At 37.7% G+C, this 19,628-nt stretch overlaps 1 protein-coding gene across 1 annotated transcript in view; it reads right to left on the reverse strand.

The window, feature by feature from the left end:
• The window catches only part of LOC129240368 (dynein axonemal heavy chain 3-like), a 321,108-nt gene that overhangs the window by 151,129 nt on the left and 150,351 nt on the right, over positions 1–19,628 (reverse strand). The window contains exons 35-37 of the mRNA XM_054876125.1: positions 17,039–17,629; positions 11,326–11,440; positions 3,464–3,894 (exon numbers count right to left, since the gene is read on the reverse strand). Of these exons, the coding sequence (XP_054732100.1) occupies positions 3,464–3,894; positions 11,326–11,440; positions 17,039–17,629 (1,137 nt within the window). The remainder of the gene's footprint in view (positions 1–3,463; positions 3,895–11,325; positions 11,441–17,038; positions 17,630–19,628) is intronic.

Raw genomic sequence — 19,628 nt, forward strand, 5'->3', positions numbered from 1 at the left:
CTGCAACGGTTGCCTGGTGTGTATTTAGCATAAGATTTTTTTCAGTTTGTGTCCTAAAAATCCAAATATCTTACGGAACCCAGTTTTTTTCCAAAATCAAATGTAATCCATGTTACTCGTCGATAATGTAGTTTTCGAATGGTGAAAGAATTTTTAAAATCGGTCCAGTAGTTTTTGAGCCTATTCGTTACAAACAAACAAACAAACAAACAAAGTTTTCCTCTTTATAATATTAGTATAGATAAGCATGTAATAGGACTATGTTTAAGTTCGTGCGGTTTTTTTTCGAAATTTGAAACTTTATTGACGTAAAATGGTTACAAATTTAATATTCAAAGTATTGTCCATCGCTTACTACTACTTTTTCCCATCTTTCTGGCAATTCACGGATTCCCTTTGTGAAAAATTCGGTCGGTTTTGCCGCAATCCACGAATCGATCCATTTTTTGACTTCATCGTAATTACGGAAGTGCTGGTCAGCCAGGCCATGTTGCATCGATCGGAAGAGATAGTAATCGGATGGCGCAAGGTCTGGACTATACGGCGGGTGGGGTAGGACATCCCATTTGAGCGTTTCTAAGTATGTTTTGACCACTTGTGCAACATGTGGCCGAGCATTGTCATGTTGCAAAATAACTTTGTCGTGTCTATCGGCGTATTGCGGCCGTTTTTCTCGCAGTGCTCGGCTCAAACGCATCAATTGTCGTCGGTAGACATCCCTCGTAATCGTTTCATTCGGTTTCAGTAGCTCATAATACACAACACCCTGCTGGTCCCACCAGATACACAGCATAACCTTCAGGCCATGAATATTCTGCGCCGACGTCGATGTTGAAGCATGGCCAGGGTATCCATACGTTGCCCGACGTTTTGGATTGTCGTAATGGACCCACTTTTCATCGCCAGTCACAATTCGATGCAAAAAACCCTTTCTTTTGTGCCGTTGAAGCAGTTGTTCGCATGCCATAAAACGGCGTTCAACGTCTCTTGGCTTCAATTCATACGGCACCCAATGGCCTACCTTTCGGATCATTCCCATGGCTTTTAAACGTTTGGAAATGGTTGATTGATCAACTCCCAAAGTTTTTGCAACCTCTTCTTGCGTTTGAGCCGGATCTTGATCGAGCAATTCCTCCAATTCGGTATCCATGAACTTTGGCGGCGCACCCTCGCGTTCTTCGTCTTCCAAGCCAAAATCACCACTTTTAAAGCGTGCAAACCACTTCTGGCACGTTCGCTCAGCTAGAGCATGCTCACCATAAACTTCCACCAAGATACGATGACTTTCGGCTGCTTTTTTCTTCATATTAAAATAATGAAGAAGAATTCCCCGCAAAAACACATTATTTGGCACGAAATTCGACATTTTCAAGTGTGGTAAAAATATTGTTGTTTACGCTTCAAATAAAAAACTTATACTGACGTTTGTGCCTTACGACAGTAGCTCTCCAATGAATGTTTGGAAATGTGGATCGATGGAATAATAATCAAGTTAGCCATCTGTTGTAAAACCGCACGAACTTATCGATAGACCTATTATTATATTATATTAGTTTTGGGAAAAGAAATACAATAGTTTCTCTCGTTAAGTATCGATCAAACAATTTAAAGTTTACGCTCGATGTTAAGGGGACATTTCACACTAAAAAAGGTCTTGTGCTGTTTTTTGTTTGTCAACAAAGAGAAAATTCGGTACATTTTATAGTTTTTCTTTGATGAAGGCGAAAATGCAAGCCAGGGTACTGAAATTGTGAATGGTGTTCATGGTGGCAATGCGGTAACAGCTATTTTTTAATTTCAGCTTTGTCGATTCCCCTCAAGCAGTTTTGATGTCAATAATGTCAAAAATGTCGGTAAAATCACAGAAGTAATCGATGTTGGCCGGCAAGCTAGTAGTCGTAGCATCGTCCAAGAGCTAAAGATCGACCATAAAACAGTTTTAAATCATTTGGGCCATTTGACGTAAAACTAATGGGCGTCTTTTTCCATAAACTAATATTTCGAGTATGAACTAAATAGAATAAATAAATGCGATTTTTTATCTTTGATGTTGAATGTCCAGTGTCGACTACCACACAATTTGGCATTTCGTGTACGCAGAGACCTCCGAATATGGACCAATTGTAATATATTGGTAGCCACTTCAACATAATCTGACCAAAATGCAATAGAATCCGTTTTACTGAAATAGCTACAATATAATTTGTAATGAATATATTAAGAATCAAGGGTAGCGAAATTATTGAATTTAGTATTTATAAAGGGGTCCGTTTGCTCAATCGACTTTTCAAAAATATATATACATAATTACAAACTACCCAGCATACCCACACATTTTTTTAAATTACTTAAATTTGCATAATTAAGCTATTGCTATTGCCGCTTCAGGGCATCCATCCGAATAAGCGCGCAAAAGTTCTCGATCCACGCGAACAATACCATTGTCCCACTTAATATTTTAATATTGACAACATGCATAAGCTGATGAAATAGGTCGTTGATAGATTAATGAATGCTAGTGGAAGATATTATCATTTGTATGCGAGATGAAATTAAAGAAAAAAACGAAAATCTTTAACAAAAAATGTTTAACAATGTAAATTAAAGCGAGTTTTGATTTAAATCCAAACAGAGAACGCAACTGATTAACATAATCAGCGCGCTAAACTAAAAGCAATAAAGCAAACCATCTAAAACTAGCAAACTACCCAAAAAAAGGTTGTCGGAGTGAATGGAAAAGTAAATGTCAAATTGTGAAATATTAAAAAAAGCAAACATGAATATAAACAAAAACTTCGGACAGCTTAGATAAAACTGAATGGTGCGCAATTTAGTGGGCAAGTTGATTAGCAGCCAGAATGGTAGTAAAACAATGGAAGCAGTAGTTGAATGAACCCCATTTTGAATTTGGCCCAAAGCAAACAGCATTTTGGTAGAAAAGTTAAGCTTGCAGGTCATTAAGTTGTTGGCGGTTTGAAGAAGATATCGTTGTGGTTACTACTGCCAAACTCAATTTCAATGGCAACCACACAGGAGCAACCACTAGACCATGCGGGCGGTGAGATTTCAAATAAACTGTTGCACACAACTACATACAAACGTGCAAACATACGCTTGCAGAATGTACCTACTCCACGTACGCATTGTCGCCAGTTCTAGTGGCATTGCTTACCAAACTTACTCCCATGCAAACCACCTACTTACATTCATGCATACACATACACAACTGCGAGTTCATAAGTATATGCATGCACATCTATGTACTCTTATGTTCTTGTCAAGTAGTGTCGTGCTGTTGCCAATTTTGGCATTTGTAGGGGTCTCAGCAGCTGCAATAGCAAACGAGCTACCGAAATAGCTGTAATAACTGAACAATTTCTAAGCAACTTCCACTCGTATATCAATTCATCTTCGCTCCACTCACTCTTGGCCTTTAGTTGGCCGTTTGCTCTTACTCACTCACCAGTTGTGCACTTGTTCGCGCCGAAAAGTTTACAATATTGACGAGATTTGTATGCTTTGGCAGTGCATTTAGATTGCTCGCTATGACAGCGCTTTTGCCTGTGCCTGTGGGCCCAATAACCAGCATCGGATACGATTTGTTGATGCAAAACTCTTGCCAATAGGTAATTTGACCAGATTCTTTTGTCGGTACGATGAGCTCACTGATGATGGCATGCTCTGGGAAAACGTTTGTTGTTGCGGTGGGGTCATCACTGGACTTTTGCCAGGTCCACCAGTTTTCCACCTCATCGAAGCGGTAGTCCATGAGTGAAAGTTTCTCGGGAAACATTTGACCACGATTGAGGGAGAAATACTTTGGGCGGGGATAGTCTTCATTAGAGCCGTAGAGTATTTTGCGGATAAGCGCATCGAAGTGCTTTTGGCCGTCAACTGAAATAGAGAAGTTAATAAATAAAGGCAGTATGGCGTGCAAACAACTAGTCATAATCTTGATACGAAGATAATTAATACGCATAAGAAAAAAAAAGTAACAAAACATATTAAATCAACTTATTTATAAACATAATTAAGAAGTTTAATGAAAGAGTGTTTAGAAGAAGCAAAGTCAATCTTACAACATTCTTAACTGGCATTGAATTTGATCATGATTGGTGGCCTTATGCTTCACTACGGAAGGAATAAATATACGAGTATATCTTTTGACGCGTGTATTCCTTGTGTACAAAGTTCTTGTAAAGCCAATATGGGAAAAAATCTAAATTACGAAGGGCTTTAGATTAGGTATTAAATAGAAACTGCAGATATTTCAAAATGATAAGTAGGCATCTAGAGTAATATATGTACGAGTATGGGGTCATGAAAACGAAGGAAACTTAGAGCAACGCCAATGAAAACATTATTGATAGGTTCGACTCGCGATGAAGGTTGCATATTCCGTTTTAGAACGTACAAATGATGTGTAGAGCAATTTAAGAATTTAAGAACTTGACAAATTCTATACTGTTGCGCCTCACAAACGCTAATACGTAAAGGTCACCTACTGATGAATGACAAATAAATGAATTATTTTTTAAAGAAAATGACTAATTCTAATAAAAACTGTACAGCGTCCGGGTGTCGAAGTGTAACCAACTTCAGACTGCTCGCGCAGCTGATGCACGTGCATCAGCTGCCTGTTAGTTGACTAAATGACAGTCCAGAGTATTGTTAAAAAGCGCGTGGAAGCATTTTGCCGAGAGTGAAAAAAAGAAAATCAGTAACGGATTTCCAAAGTAATAGTGTGATTGCATTATATTTGGCTGGAAAATCATAACCAGCGATTGTTCGTGAGCTCGAGCACTTTAAAGTAAATAATGTTTTTGTGTTTGGCACCATTAGTCTTTACAATGATACTGGTAGCAATGTAAAACGTCCTGGAGGTGGTCATCAGAAGACTGCAACGTCACGTGAAATGGTTTAAAATGAAGAAAGAAATAACTGAAAATATTTCACCGTAGCATCCAACGCATACTAAAAAATGATCTCAAAGTCTAATCTTACAAGATCCAAAACGCGCATGATCTCACACAAAAGCAGCTACAAGTCAGACTAAAGAGAGCGAAGGAGTTGCTTCGCGTGGCCGAGAGCGGTCAATTTCGGAATATTGTGTTTTCTGACGAGAAAATTTTTCAAATTGAGCAATTCGTAAACCCCCAACCGACTTTGACCAACCATTCACACAAGAATTTGAGTCATCGGTTGGCCAATGGCGCTATCCAATCGTTTTCATCGAGCCTGGCATCAAGGCAAATGCGAAATATTATTGAGAAAGTGTTGTGGCTTTGAGGCCGTGGGCAGACAATAATTTCGGTGGCAGATCATGGACGTTTCAGCAGGACTCGGCACCGTCTCACAAAGCTCGAGTGAACCAAGAATGGCTAAAAAACAACGTTCAGAACTTCGTAGCATCCGCTCAATGGCTTCCAAATTCACCAGACTCGAGTCCGATGAATTATTCTCTTGGGGCCATTTTGGAGAGCAAGGCCCAAACTAAATGTCTCAAGGCACTGAAAAAAGCCATTGCCCGCGAGTGGGCTAAAATACCTGGAAGTCGCATTCGGGCAGCATGCGATTCGTTTATGGACCGTCTTAAGGCCACAGTCAAGGCAGACAGACGGTCATATTGAGAAAAAATAATTTTATTATTAGTTTTGTATTATTTTCACACATTATTTACTTTGAATTGAATAAAAATAATTTTCCAAACTAAATTTATGGCATTTTTAATTGGTTACACTTCGAGGGCCGGATACTCTAATATGTAATAATAAAAATAATACAATAATAGAATAATAATAATTTGAAAGTGTTTATCATTGGGAGCCAAATTGAAGGTTTTGAAAGATTCCACCAATGGATTTTCAATTAAGACCGTATCCGTCGTAAACTACGGAGTTCCGGTTTTCTTGTTATCATGAAAAAAAATATATACGAGGGGTGCCTTTTATATTTCGGGATTTGGCCACCCTGGTGTTGCAATCTGACAACTGACAGCTATATCGCAAAGTTTGACATTTTTTGGCTTTTACGTACTCAGAACGTTTTGAAATACCAGCGCTATTTGTGTTGTTTACAGTAACTTAAAATATTCATCTCGGTCCAAAAATGGAATTAAATCGTGAACATTTTCGTGCGATTATTTTTTACAACTTTCGACGTGGATTAACTCAGCAACATTGCATGGATGAACTTAATTCATTTTTTGGCGATGAAGCTCCATCAAGGATCAGTGTTTATCGATGGTATGGTGAATTCAATCGTGGTCGTAGTTCACTCCAAGACGAATTTCGTGAAGGTCGTCCAAAATCAGTTGTTGTTCCGAGAACCATTGATGCTGTGCGCGAACTGATATTGCAAGATCGTCATGTGACCTATCGTGAGATTGAGACAATCTTTGGCATTAGTGGGACCAGCATACATTCAATGTTGCATAAACATTTGACTGTCAAAAAAATTTGTTCGCGTTGGATCCCACACAATTTGTCAATCGCTCAAAAAATGGGTCGTGTCGATTGGTCGAAGGAAATGCTCAAAAAATACGATCGCGGGGCTTCGAAACATGTCTATGACATCGTGACAGGTGATGAATCATGGATTTACGCGTATGAGCCCGGAAGTAAACAGCAGTCGACTGTATGGGTGTTTCAAGATGAGCCAAATCCAACAAAAGTTGTTCGCGCACGAAGCACTTCCAAGCAAATGGTCGCCTGCTTTTTTTGGAAAAACTGGACATGTCGCAACCGTACCACTAGAACAACACAGAGCAGTAAATTCAGAGTGTTACACAACCATTTGTTTGCCAGTTATCTTCCAAGATTTTAGGAAAACTAATCGCCTAAGACGGATCACTCTTCACCAGGACAATGCGAGCTCTCACACATCGGCTCAAACTGCATTTTTGAGCACCCAAAACATCGAATTAATGGGTCATCCGCCGTATAGTCCTGACTTGGCACCGAATGACTTCTTTTTATTCCCGTACGTAAAAAACAAACTGAGAGGTCAACGCTTTTCGAAACCTGAAGAAGCGGTTGCGGCATTCAGAATGCATGTTTTGGAGGTACCTCATTCAGAGTGGCAAAAGTGCTTCGATAATTGATTCAAACGCATGCAAAAGTGTATAGATCTTCATGGAAAATATTTTGAAAAACAATAAAGTGATTCTCGATGATTAAATTTTGTTTTTGCCCTCTAATCCCGAAATATAAAAGGCACACTCGTACATATACATATACAGTACATATTTCGCTTTTCTTTCGAGTTTCTCCTCCTATTTGTGGTGCGCGCCTTAGTGTTGTTCCCCAAATGGTGTGACCTACTGTTTTGAATCAACTCCGAACGGCAAATGGTTTTTTATGACTGGTTTTTCATTCCAGGAATATACAGTACTATCTCGATAATCCGGACACGCGGTAGTCCGGTCACATCTATAATCCGGACAACTGCTAAATTCGGACAGTTTAACATTTTTTACCCTATAATCCGGACATTTTTCAAATTTGCTTCGCAATATGTACATACATATGTATTTTAATTTTTAGTTTGCTTTGTGAGTTTTTCGTAAAATAGCGGTACTTTAACAACAATATGGTATATGTATACGAAATGCAACAGCATAAATCACGCGTTGTGTTTATTCTTTAGTGACAAACTGAATTGAGTGGACATTATTATTAGGAAAATAATAATATAGAAGAAGCTGATTCTGATTGAACCATAGTTGAAGCGGTAAATACTATAAGTAGCGGTGAAGCAAAAAATATTTTTTCCAAGGCTATACAATGGGCCGAACAAATTGACGCTTCGGCTATGGATATTTTAGTTTTAAGACTGCAGATAAAACTGCAGATAAAATGTTGCTGGCGAACTCGCAGCAGACCAATATTAATAATTTTTTTGAAATAGTACATACTAAATAAAAAAATGTTTGATTATGTACAGATGTACATATTATTATGTACAGATGTACATATATTGTACTGTATTTAATAAAACTCTTTATGTACGTACATATATCTGAATTGCGTTATGTTCATTTCAAAAAAACAACGTTTAGTTGAAAAAAAAATCATCTATAATCCGGGCACCCCCATAATCCGGACGACCCCTAACATTAAGGGTGTCCGGATTATCGAGATAGTACTGTATTTTGATTTAAGGAATTTCTCGATTTTACGAGTTAGGTGCACAACATAAAAATCGTTATATTGTACGTCCCCTGCAATATCAGTTCTAGTAAACAGAAATCAACTAACTTAGAAACCATGGCAAGGGAAATAAAAGATAATCGTTGTTCATAACCATACTACCACGTCTACAACCAAGGAGATAATTATAAAACCATGTATAACGGATAAGGTAGCGGCAGGCTCAGTCTTATGCTCGCGAGAGGAATGAATAAGGAAAAAAATATAGTGGATAATATTTTATTCGAATAATTAAAATTAAAAATAATTGGTGCGTACACTTCTGTTAGGAGATTGGCCGAACTCCTCCTCCTATTTGTGGGGTGCGTCTTGATGTTGTTCCACAAATGAAGGCACATACAGTTTTAAGCCGTCTCGAATGGTATATATTATAGTAAATACACTCGGGGGTTTGCCATTGACTGCCTAGAGCCGGCCGCTATTAGAACATTTGTTTCTTCATTTTGGTGTTTCACGGAGATTCGAACTTACGCCTTGCGAATGGTAGTCACGCACCAACCAATTAGGCTACGGCGGCCGTAACACTAGCTTCACATTCTGTGGAATCAAAACTAGTTTACGAATGCCTTAATAACCTAGACCAACTTAGTGCAACAAATAAATTTGTACTTTGCTGGGTTCCGGGTCACTCTGGAATAAAAGGTTCTGAAATTTCTGAACTAGGGCGGGGTCGGCAGTAGATTTTGACGATGCAGAGCCATACTCTGATATCAACTGGGTAGAAGCTATATGCAGGGTAAATAGTTGGTTGAATACTCCAAGAATTACCCATTGGAAAGTCACAAAAGAACTACGTCAAGTCAAAAAGACCTTTTACCTATAATAGGAAACTACACAACACGTGTAAAGCAGGCATCAGGAAAATAGTTGGTTTTCTGACAGGAACTACTATTTAAACTAGACTCTATCTGGAGGATGATGAAACCACAGAGAATATCTTGTGCAACGGTGTTGCATTGGCAAAGACAAGACTGCACATCTTTCATCGAGATCAAATGAATCTGAATGAAATCAAGAATGCTCCTGTTGCAGATATTCTTAAATTTATCCGCAAAGCTTAGCAAGTGAGTTGAATAGAATTTAATGAAAGAATATGGCTTTCAACTAATTCCCAACTTAAAGCAGGAAACATGTAGGTTAAATAAAACCTAATGTAATGCTTTTAAGGTAGTAGTGCCAGTAAATATGAATAGGAATACTCCTAAATTCTGTAGTAGAACAAAAAAGATCTTTGAGGATGAGTTATCGGCCATTGGGCACACTACAGACACAAAATTGTTATTATTGCGTTCATAAACGATCAACAATTGAAAATCATTGGGAATACTATCGATATTTTTAGTCAGTAGCCACAAGCTGTATTTGTTTTAGTAGCTGAATTCGAGTCAACAAATTTACCATTGAATATTTCTATGCTAGTAAGATAACGTATCAAATCAGGAAGTACCAAAAATATCGTAAGTAAGACCGTACATGTTTAAAGGGGTGGCACAAAGTGATTGCACCATCTAGCAATATTCAATATTCGTTTATTTAGACCGCGTTCACACAGGACCTTTTTTGTTACTTCATTTCGTAACTTGTGGAAGAGGGGAAAACGAGGAAAGGAGCGAGGCACCGAGTGGCTCGTGCTCGGTCAACATATTTTGTATTCTCGTTCTTCTCAATGATGTTGTTGGTTGCAGACAAAAAACGAAACCAATTGCAAGCAAAGGAATTGCCGTGTATGAACGTCACGAACTCCAAAAGAGAATTTGCAAAGTTGAAGCAACAAAAGTTTATCCTGAGTATGCGGCTTAAAAAAGTGCGCGGAGAATATCGTTATGAATAAAAACAAAGTTTATGTGGCAATTCTTATTGCTATAGTATTGAAAATAAAAAGAAGAGGGAAGGAACAAAAAAGAATGTTTGGATGCAGATCTTTTTTACCACGTTACGACTTTTTCTTCAATAACCTAAATTCACAAGAGAACATACCAGCAGGCTGGTGCAAGCATGAGGGGTCTTCACACCGAGCTCGTAGTATTACGTATATTTGGTTTTTGTAAGTCAGCGCCAAAGCAACGAGTACTGAAACGCCGAGGTGACAGGCTTGGCAATTTGATCGATAATTGGCAAAATAACAAGCAGCTGTTTAACAATTGACATTTAATGGGTAGACGCGAAACTTAGGTTTAAAATATCAAAAAGTGAAGCGAAAATAATTCTGTGTGATTCAATAGAAAATGTACAATTTTAGTGATTTTTATACAATTAATTGAGATGCATGCGAGTATATAAATTTATTCACCTTCAATCAAAGTAACTTGCTCCGCAGCGCTTTTTATTAATTGACTAATATTTACAATTTTTCTCGATATATTTCGGCATTTTTACTATAATGCTAATAAAATTACTATAAATTAGCCACATTACTCACAGTAAGACACAACTGCCAAAAAACAAACCGCCCAGGTAAGAAAATTGGTGGGAGTAACCCTATAATAGAAAAAGGTGTGCGGAAAAGGGAGATCCTTTCGCTATTCCAAAAGCAGGTCCTTGATAAATGGACTAACACGGATACCTGCAAAATAACTAACCAGGTGTGGCCCAGTTTTAACAAATCCAGAACTAGTGAGTTGTTAAGCACGCCACGAGCAGACATATTCAAAATTACGTCCACAATAACCGCCCACTGACCTTTGGGAGAGCATGCCAGGAAGATGGGGTGACCGTACAACCATAGATGTAAAAGCTGCACTCAAGAAGAGTCTTAGAAAACAATCTTTCACTATCTGTGTGAGTGCCCAAGTTTGGGTGCTCTACGACATAGAACGCTGGGGGAATTCTCGATGGTTAACTTGAAAGAAATTGCAGAAAAGACGCCATAGGCAGTTTCATAGTCAAATCAAAATTACTCGACTAATAAAAAGCAATGGCTCTCTACAAGTTTGATACACCACTGGCATCTTTTGTGCTTCTTGGGTATGAACTGTGCTACTCAGACCTATTCAACTGAGCTTTGAAAAAAAATATGTAACAATTTAATTAAGAAAATAACTACACCAAAATACACACTTTATATTTTTAATGGTAACTGGGGATATGGATAAAAAAACAAATATGTAATAAATACCTGTTAAAGCAGATCCATAGGCCCAGGCAAGGCAAAAGAGAAACGTTTGCTGGAACCACACTTGATTAAATGATTTGTGTTTTTCCAAAAAATGGTAGAAAAATCGTGAGAACATCTGAAAAGAAAGTGTGAATTTGTTTTTCATTTGGTTTTTTATTTTTTGCAAATAATGGTTTGAATTAGATTTTATGTAATTTTTAAGAAAGATACATTAACCACAACATGGTTTCTACTTTAAAATATACCAAAGATATTGTTAATTTTCGGAATCAAACATACTCATAGACAATGAAAGCTATAGCCTGTACCATCAGACAAATGAACGGAAATTTAGTATTAGAATAAAACACCTGGGCGTGGGTTTTATGCGATCTTTATAAAATGTACTTATGTCGGATCTAAAAGGAAGCGGAGACCACGAGTTTACTGCAAAGAGGTGTGACCCAGCCCATTTTTCAAAATTTTAATACACTTGCCTCGTAGTTTTATTTTTGGATTAATCAATTGTACCTCATGTAAGAAAATTTGCTTCATTTATAGCGGAGGTATCAAGTTTCTTTTCGCTTTCTTTTTAAATTGCAATTTATATGGAGGTGGCTGCAGTTATTAACCGATTTTGCCAATTTAAATACCAACCAACCAACTTGTGTACCAATCTTTTTTGAGAATATATATATTAATTTTTGTTCGCACGACGGACACACATGGCTAATTCTACTCCTTTCATCATTCCGAGCCTCATGGTATATATCGTCCCCTTAGTATAACAATAGCCTATGTGCTCATATGCTATTATTTTTTTATTGAATTTTTGGATTCTCCATCGTCGATTTTATATGTGGTCAAAATTTTGTCAAATTCTAGTTCCACAAAGTGGGTCAAAACGTCAGTCAAAAAATAATAAATATTTACATACATAACGAGATTTGAGTGAGAGCTACTTTCGACAAAAAGTTTGAAATTCATTTTCTCAAAACATCAAAAAATTTATAGGCTATTTTAATACTAAGGGGACGATATATTCGGTTAGGGAATAAGTTAATAGCGTTTTATATTTTCTTTTTTTTTACAACGATTTGTTTGCTTTTTGGCAAAGGGTAAGTATTCCAAGGGAAAATTCGATAGAACTCTTTCTGCCCTACAAAACTTTGTTAAGTGTACTTTTGAGTAATTTATTTATTAGTTGTGAGGCTTAGAAATGGAATACCTAGGAAGCAAAAATCAACATTTTCGACGCCTGCTCTTCTTTGCTTTTCCTCGAGGTCAACCCGAGACCCTTGCGACGTGTATGTGTCATAGGTGAGTCTACAGCATAGATATGGTTTGTAAAGTTCAAAAATGGAGCCTTCGATGTCGATAATACGTCGCGCAGCGGAAGGCTTTTTGAAATCGATGAAGAAGAATTCGCTAAACCTGTCGTGAAATGGCGGAAAAAATGAGCCGTAATCATAAAAATGTTCCCAATCACCTTCATTTACTGAAAACTGGGAGCCCGCCATCGAGTTGCACGCGCTTTTTGTACCAAATCGTCACGGGGGATAAGAAATGGTGCCTATACTTCATTATGAAGCAAAGTGCAAAGAGCGTCAAGCCGGATCTTCATCCAAAGAAGATCATGGTATGTGTTTGGTGGGACTGGAAGGGGATGGTGCACTGGCAAATGCTCGAAAAAAATGCCAGATGCTACACTGCGTGAATGAGGCAATTCGACAGAAGACACCTGATCGATATTGTCAAACCATACTACTTCACAAGAACACAAGGCCCCATGTTGCACAAGTCGTCACTGCCGCGCTCCAAGAGCTCGAATGGCGAAAGGCGTTACCTTCGATAGCAAAGAGGTCCTTAAGAACTGGTTGAACAACTTCTTTGACATCAGACCAGACGATTTTTGGCGGAACGGCATCAACAAATTAGTCGAGAGGTGTGAAGAGATTGTAAACAACACCGGTGAGTATATATATTGATTAACTTATTGATGTTCTTCTTTATCTGCCTGTCCACTGGTGGATCTTGGCGGGCACATTTATTAATAAAAATTTATTATATTTAAATTATATTGGCAATAAAACTGGAATATGTTTCTCTGTCTTGGGCCATGTGGATGAGTTCCCCCTATGTCCCTTTTTCCTTCTGTTTTTCTCTCGTTTATTAGTTGGGGTAATTCATAGCTCCACGAATGAGGTGTCCCCGGTAGGCTGTTTTGCGGCGTTTTACATTTTGTAGCAATTCTCGCTCTTTCCTGCATCTTCTGAGGACTTCTACGTTTGTAGTCAGTCCAGTATTGATGTAAATATTGTTTTTTGTTTAAATAAAAGTCTTCGGTAAAAACGCTACTAACTTATTACCCAACCAAATATTTGTACCTATGTGAGCAGGTGTTAATAACGATATAACGGCCGCCTGTCAAAGCCGTTGTCGAAGAACAGGCATTCGAGCTCAGCAGTTGTCCGCCATCGTGATAGGTCGCATGAGGTTTTTCTAATTTAATTTAATTTCCTATACTTTATTGCCAAGCACTTATGAACTTTCCATCTTCAATTAATATTTTGTAATATCCATTACTTTTCTTCAAATAAACTGGTTACAGGTATATGTCTACAACTGTCCTTTATGATGCTGCATACAAGTGTTATATGAACAAAATTAGAATACTCTTGTATGTGTACTAGTTCGTGCGGGAAAAAATAATAATTCTATCAAGATTATCCTTTAGTTAAATGACAGGAGGATGTGGAATGAAGACCCAGAAAGAGTCCGAAAATTTAATTTTCCCGAAATGCTTTGCTCGGAGCTAATTAAGCAATTAAAAAAACTAGACACACAAAAGCCCTCTTCGCATCTTCATATTTTTTGAATACCGATTACATCAAAAGTATTTTCCGCTTTATTTACTATTTTATTTTATTTATTTATAATATTTTTTTATTTACTAGCTTTTTGCCGTTTTACTGCAAAGAACTTTTCGTTTTTTGCCACGCTTTCTTCATGACAGACCTTAAAAGAATGTGTAATCACAAATTTAAATGACTGAGATATCAGCTAATAATAGGATTGTAAATGTATTAAATGTTATACAAATATTAACGGTCAGGTCTGCAATTTTTTTGGAAATCAATGCTATCCATTTGTATTACAAAAATTCGCACTATCGCCCATTTGTTGAATAAAATTTTCTAATATTATGAAGGAAATATCTAATACTTATGGTAGGTAGGTAGGTAAGATGGCAGGAGTACCTTGCTTTTCTTAGAAAGAAGTTGTGTAGTTTCCCTTTAACGACGGCCAAGGGGATACCGATGTCTGGAAGAGGGCAGCGGGATTCGGTTCTGCCGCCCCCTTCCTGGCAAGCTCATCGGCAATTTCATTTCCCTCTATATTCCTGTGCCCAGGAACCCAGATGAGGGAAATGTTTCCTGCACGTTCGAGGCGTTTAAGTTCCTCCTTACAGGAGTTCACGAGAAGAGAGCTGCAATACAGCGACGACAGTGCCTTGATTGCAGCTTGGCTATCGGAAAAAATATTAATGTTTCCCTCCCAACAGCGATCCCGAAGCATTTTGCATGCCTGCAGGATCGCGAAGACCTCTGCTTGAAAGACGCTGCTTGTCTCCGGCAGTTTATAGGAGACCGAAATGCTGGCTGATTTGGAGTAGACCCCCGCTCCCACTCCAGACTCCATTTTGGATCCGTCAGTGAAAACAGAGGCATCTATATCCGCAACAACTCTCCCCTCTTTCCAATCTTGCCTGCTCGGAAAGATAGCCCTAGCACAACCCTCAAAGGGGAGATCTGCTTCAAGATGCTGCTATGCCCTACAGGGAGTTGTCTCCAAAGGCCAAACTCCTTCAGTCTAATAGCTATATTAGCCTTCTTAACTCGATTTTCTATGTGCAGCTTCCAGTGGAGCTTGGGGTCAAGTATTACACCAAGATACTTGACTTCCGATGAAAGTGTAAGACACTGGTTGTTAAGTCTAGGAAGCTTAAACGGTGGAGGCTTGTATTTTCTGGTGAATAGCATCAACTCCGTTTTGTCAGAGTTGACTCTGAGACCGCTACTGGCGGCCCACCTGCTGAGTGTAGCCAGTGCACCTTCCAAAATTTCAGCCATTACTGATGGGAAGGGACCTGAGACCATCAGGACCAAGTCATCTGCATATGCTACCACCGGGAAATGGGCATCAATAAGGATTTTTAAGGATTCGCCTGCACATTCAACCCACTCCCCGTTCTCTCTTTTGACAAGAGTTTTACAGGAGTGGTCCTTGGATAGGATCCTGCTGAGTCTGGCCGAGTCTCTTACGGATTCGATGGATTCGCAGTACTCTTTCCAAGAGTTGCGCTTCGCATCTCTAATGGCTTTCTTATAAACTTTCAAAATTTCCCGGTAATCTTGAAAGTTCCTTATTTGGTAACATTTGTTGAAGACTCTCCTAACCTTCTCTTTCAAGTCGGTCAGCGTCTTGCTCCACCAGGGAGGAAAGTCTTTCTTGCTAAAGGATACTGGACAGGCCACTTTGAAGGCAGTCTGATAGGACCCTTCTAAGTGTCTAACTTGCGTGTCCAGTTGCTCCTTAGTGGTAGTCAAGAACTTACTCCTATTCAGCTAATGCTTATAGTTTCGTGCAAAAATGTTCAATTTTTAATTAAATGATTTCTTGTGTTAAGAAGATTAAATGATAAAGAATACAATTTGTACAATTTGTACGACTTCCAGGCTTTTGTTTGTATGTATGTTTTTGCAAAGTGCACAATACTACCTGAAAAAACTTTCTTACCAAGCACAATGCTCTTGCCACTTGTCAATACTACAAAGAATTGTATTCAATCAGTTTAATGTGCAAATAATTCCAAGTTATTGGAAATAAGTACGAGTGATATGTCAAGGAACGTTCTAGTCAAGTAGACGGAAGCAAAAAATTAAAAGGAATTCGATGATAAAAATAAATCAGAAAATATTTATTTTTCAAGACATAAAGAGAAATCACAGCACATTGGTTTGCTGTAAAAATATTTTCTCTGATTGTCTACGTCCTTTCTATGATATTCTTACAATTAGATTAAAAAAAGTGTTTTAAAATGAAAGTTACTTAACTACCACAATTGCGGCAATAGTTGACGGCATTGGCTAGAGATGGACACAGAGTTGAGTGACGGAGTAAACATTTTAAAAAAGCTAGATTGGAAGTCTGTATTCCAATATATGCAAGCGTGCCATGTGCGACATTCTTCAAATATCCGAAGCCTTAACATTTTAGTTGAAAAAATATAAAAAAATCTTTGAAGAAATGTTATTTCCAAATTCAGAAATATATTATTTGCTCAAAAGTTTAAATTTAGTATTACATTTAAATGTGTACTCCAGCTGACTACCAAACAATGTAATACTACTATTCATGCTTCTGTGTTTCAATTTACGCTCTTATCTGTGACTTTCGGGAATATGTATTCATACCTAAGAGATTTCGAAGTGATATTCTGCAGTATATTTAATATTTTTTGTACTACACTTAACTACTTTTGAGTAGTCCATATTTGCTAATTTCTGAAATACAGTCAACTATATGTATAAGTAAATATAAACTGGTATATGAATATAGCAGAGTTTTTTGGAACTTATTCAGGGGTTTGCGAAATACTTTTAGATAATATTACGTATCCAAAAACTCCGGCTACAAAATAATTTTGTCAATCTTACAAACAACTACCCACCTTATATTGATACATCGGTGACGGCTCAACCATTTGCTTGCATTCCTTTAGTATAGTCAAAGCAGCTGGAATCAGCCATTCTGCCATATCATCGAATAATGTCATATAAATTTCATTCAGTCCTATCGTATCTATTAATACTGTCAAGAAACTCTTGTGAAATGTACGCCAACCCAGTTGTGATGGTTCCATATAGATCATGCCACAGCGGGACACAGTAGCCGGGGACGCCTGTTCCAAATCGGCTGGCTCAAACATCATATTCATTGTTTTAGTCATTTGTATAATTTCACCAGACATGAGACAAAGTTTCTTATTATCATCCAATACTGTATTAAGATTCTCGATCCACACAGCATCGACGGGTCCATCAAATAATACCCAGTGACGTTCAGTTGTCGATGCGGTGGCCATTTCACGATACGTTTTAGCCAATACGCCATCATACCATTCATGCGAAACCGGATCGAAACGACCATAAAGTTGACCCATTGTGATCGCTTTTGGGTTTATGATACGGTAATTTACAGGATACTCATCCAAGGTGGCATCAGAATCGGCGTTAACACAACGCAGAGATAAGGCAAGAATCTGTGAGGGGATACGAGTTAGAAAAAAAATATTAGGATTATTCAAAACGAAGTATGTATATGCATTACACCGTACCGAAGAAAAAAGTTCTCTGTCCACCCCTGAGGCAAGGTAATTTCAAGAATTTTTTTTCTGACGAATATAGGGTCGTTTCTTTTGTATTTTTCGTTATATCTTCGACATCTATAGTCCTATTTTAAAAGTATTAAGTATTTTTGTTTTTTTTGTTGTTTCAAAGTATATTGATCCCAAGCACCCCGTTCTGGTGCTTATCCTTTATATCTCAGTTCTTATCGTCCTAAGGTCGGTAGGTATAAAATAATCTCTAACTGAATGATGTCTGGAATAATACCACTACTACTCTCATACTTTGTTTTACTACAAGTTTTACTATTCATTTTCTGTGTGAAATGAATCTTTTGAATTCGATGTATCTATTGCCGTTATCTTTCGTGTTTGTTATTATTGAAGGTTTTGGGGATTTTCACTCCCTTCTGGACCAAATCTATCTTAGTATTTAATCTCGAGTGCTTCGCAATTTGAATATTTTCGATATAGGCTTTTTAAGACCTTTTTATGCAAGAAATGTACCTGCCATGAGAGCCTTGACCATTTAGAAATCTTTTGAGATTGACTTTGTTCCATTATTCTTCTTAATTATGCTTATATGTATAAAAAATAAATAAATAATTGGCGCGTACACTTCTGTCAGGTGTTTGGTCGAGCTCGTCTTCCTATTTATAGCATGCGTCTTGATGTTGTTCCACAAATGTAGGGACCTACAGTTCTTTAAGCCGACTCAGAACGGCAAATGGTTTTTTATGAGGAGCTTCCACATGGCAGAAATACGCTCGGAGGTTTGGCATTGCCTGCCGAGGGCCGGCTGCTATTAAAAAAACGTTTTCTATACTTTTGCTGTTTCATGCAACGGGATTCGAGCCTACGCACGCCCTAATAGTAGCCACGTACGAACCCAAACAAACCCAACCTGACAAACAAAATAAATCGGCGGCTCGTTCATCAAAAATAAAGCGTCCTTTTATCACTCTGAGGATATTTGGTTACCACAGCTGCCCACAGGGGATGCATTCGCCAAATGCTCGGTCCACAATTTTTTTTTTTTCATAAGCTGCAAGTAGGAGTTCTACTTCAGTATGATCGATTAGACCGAATGTGAACTGTGTGAGCCACAATGCAGTTTGATGGATCGTTGGGGTGACACGAACTGAGATCAGGTGGGTAAGTATCATATTAGAACTAGGTAATTGAGACCTCAATTATAAATGCCGAAGATGTAACGAAAAATATAAAAATACGACCTCGAAATTCGTCCAATAAATCATTTAAATTGGCTTATAATCGAGAAACTTCCCTAATAAAAGTACTTGAGGCCAACCAAATTTGGAATAAAAACAGTATCTCCTCGGTAAAAAAACCTCAATATAACACACATGAAGATCGCCCTATAAATGCCAAAGTTATAACAAAAAATTAAAAATGACAAAAAACCAACCCTTACGTTTGGCCAAAAAAAAAATCTAAACTATCTTGCGAAAGTACTTCGGTCTCAAGGGTGAACGGGGAACTTTTTTGTTCGGTACTTTCTAATGTACACATGTATGCATTTTATTTACGTATTTAACTATTATTATATTATTTATTTATTATTATTATTTATTGTTCGACTTTCTTAAAATAAACATTACATTTCATTTTTAATCATTAACATTAGAACGTACGACAGTGACACTAGGTCGTTTGTCGGAAGAAAAAAGAAGAAACAAAATCTTACATTTTACATATGTTACTATGGTACTATGTATTGAATTCGCTTAAAATTAATTTTCTATATTCTATAGCACCAGTGATGAACTTAAATAAGTTATTATATCCAGAAGGGCCAACACCATTTAAAATATCTATGATTTCATCTCGGTTTAAACTATATTTTCCAAAAAATCTTTGACGAATTCTTTTAAGTATCGGGCATTTTCCTAAG

This window comes from Anastrepha obliqua, chromosome 3 (assembly GCF_027943255.1).
Source record: "Anastrepha obliqua isolate idAnaObli1 chromosome 3, idAnaObli1_1.0, whole genome shotgun sequence".
In the NCBI taxonomy this organism is placed as follows: domain Eukaryota; kingdom Metazoa; phylum Arthropoda; class Insecta; order Diptera; family Tephritidae; genus Anastrepha; species Anastrepha obliqua.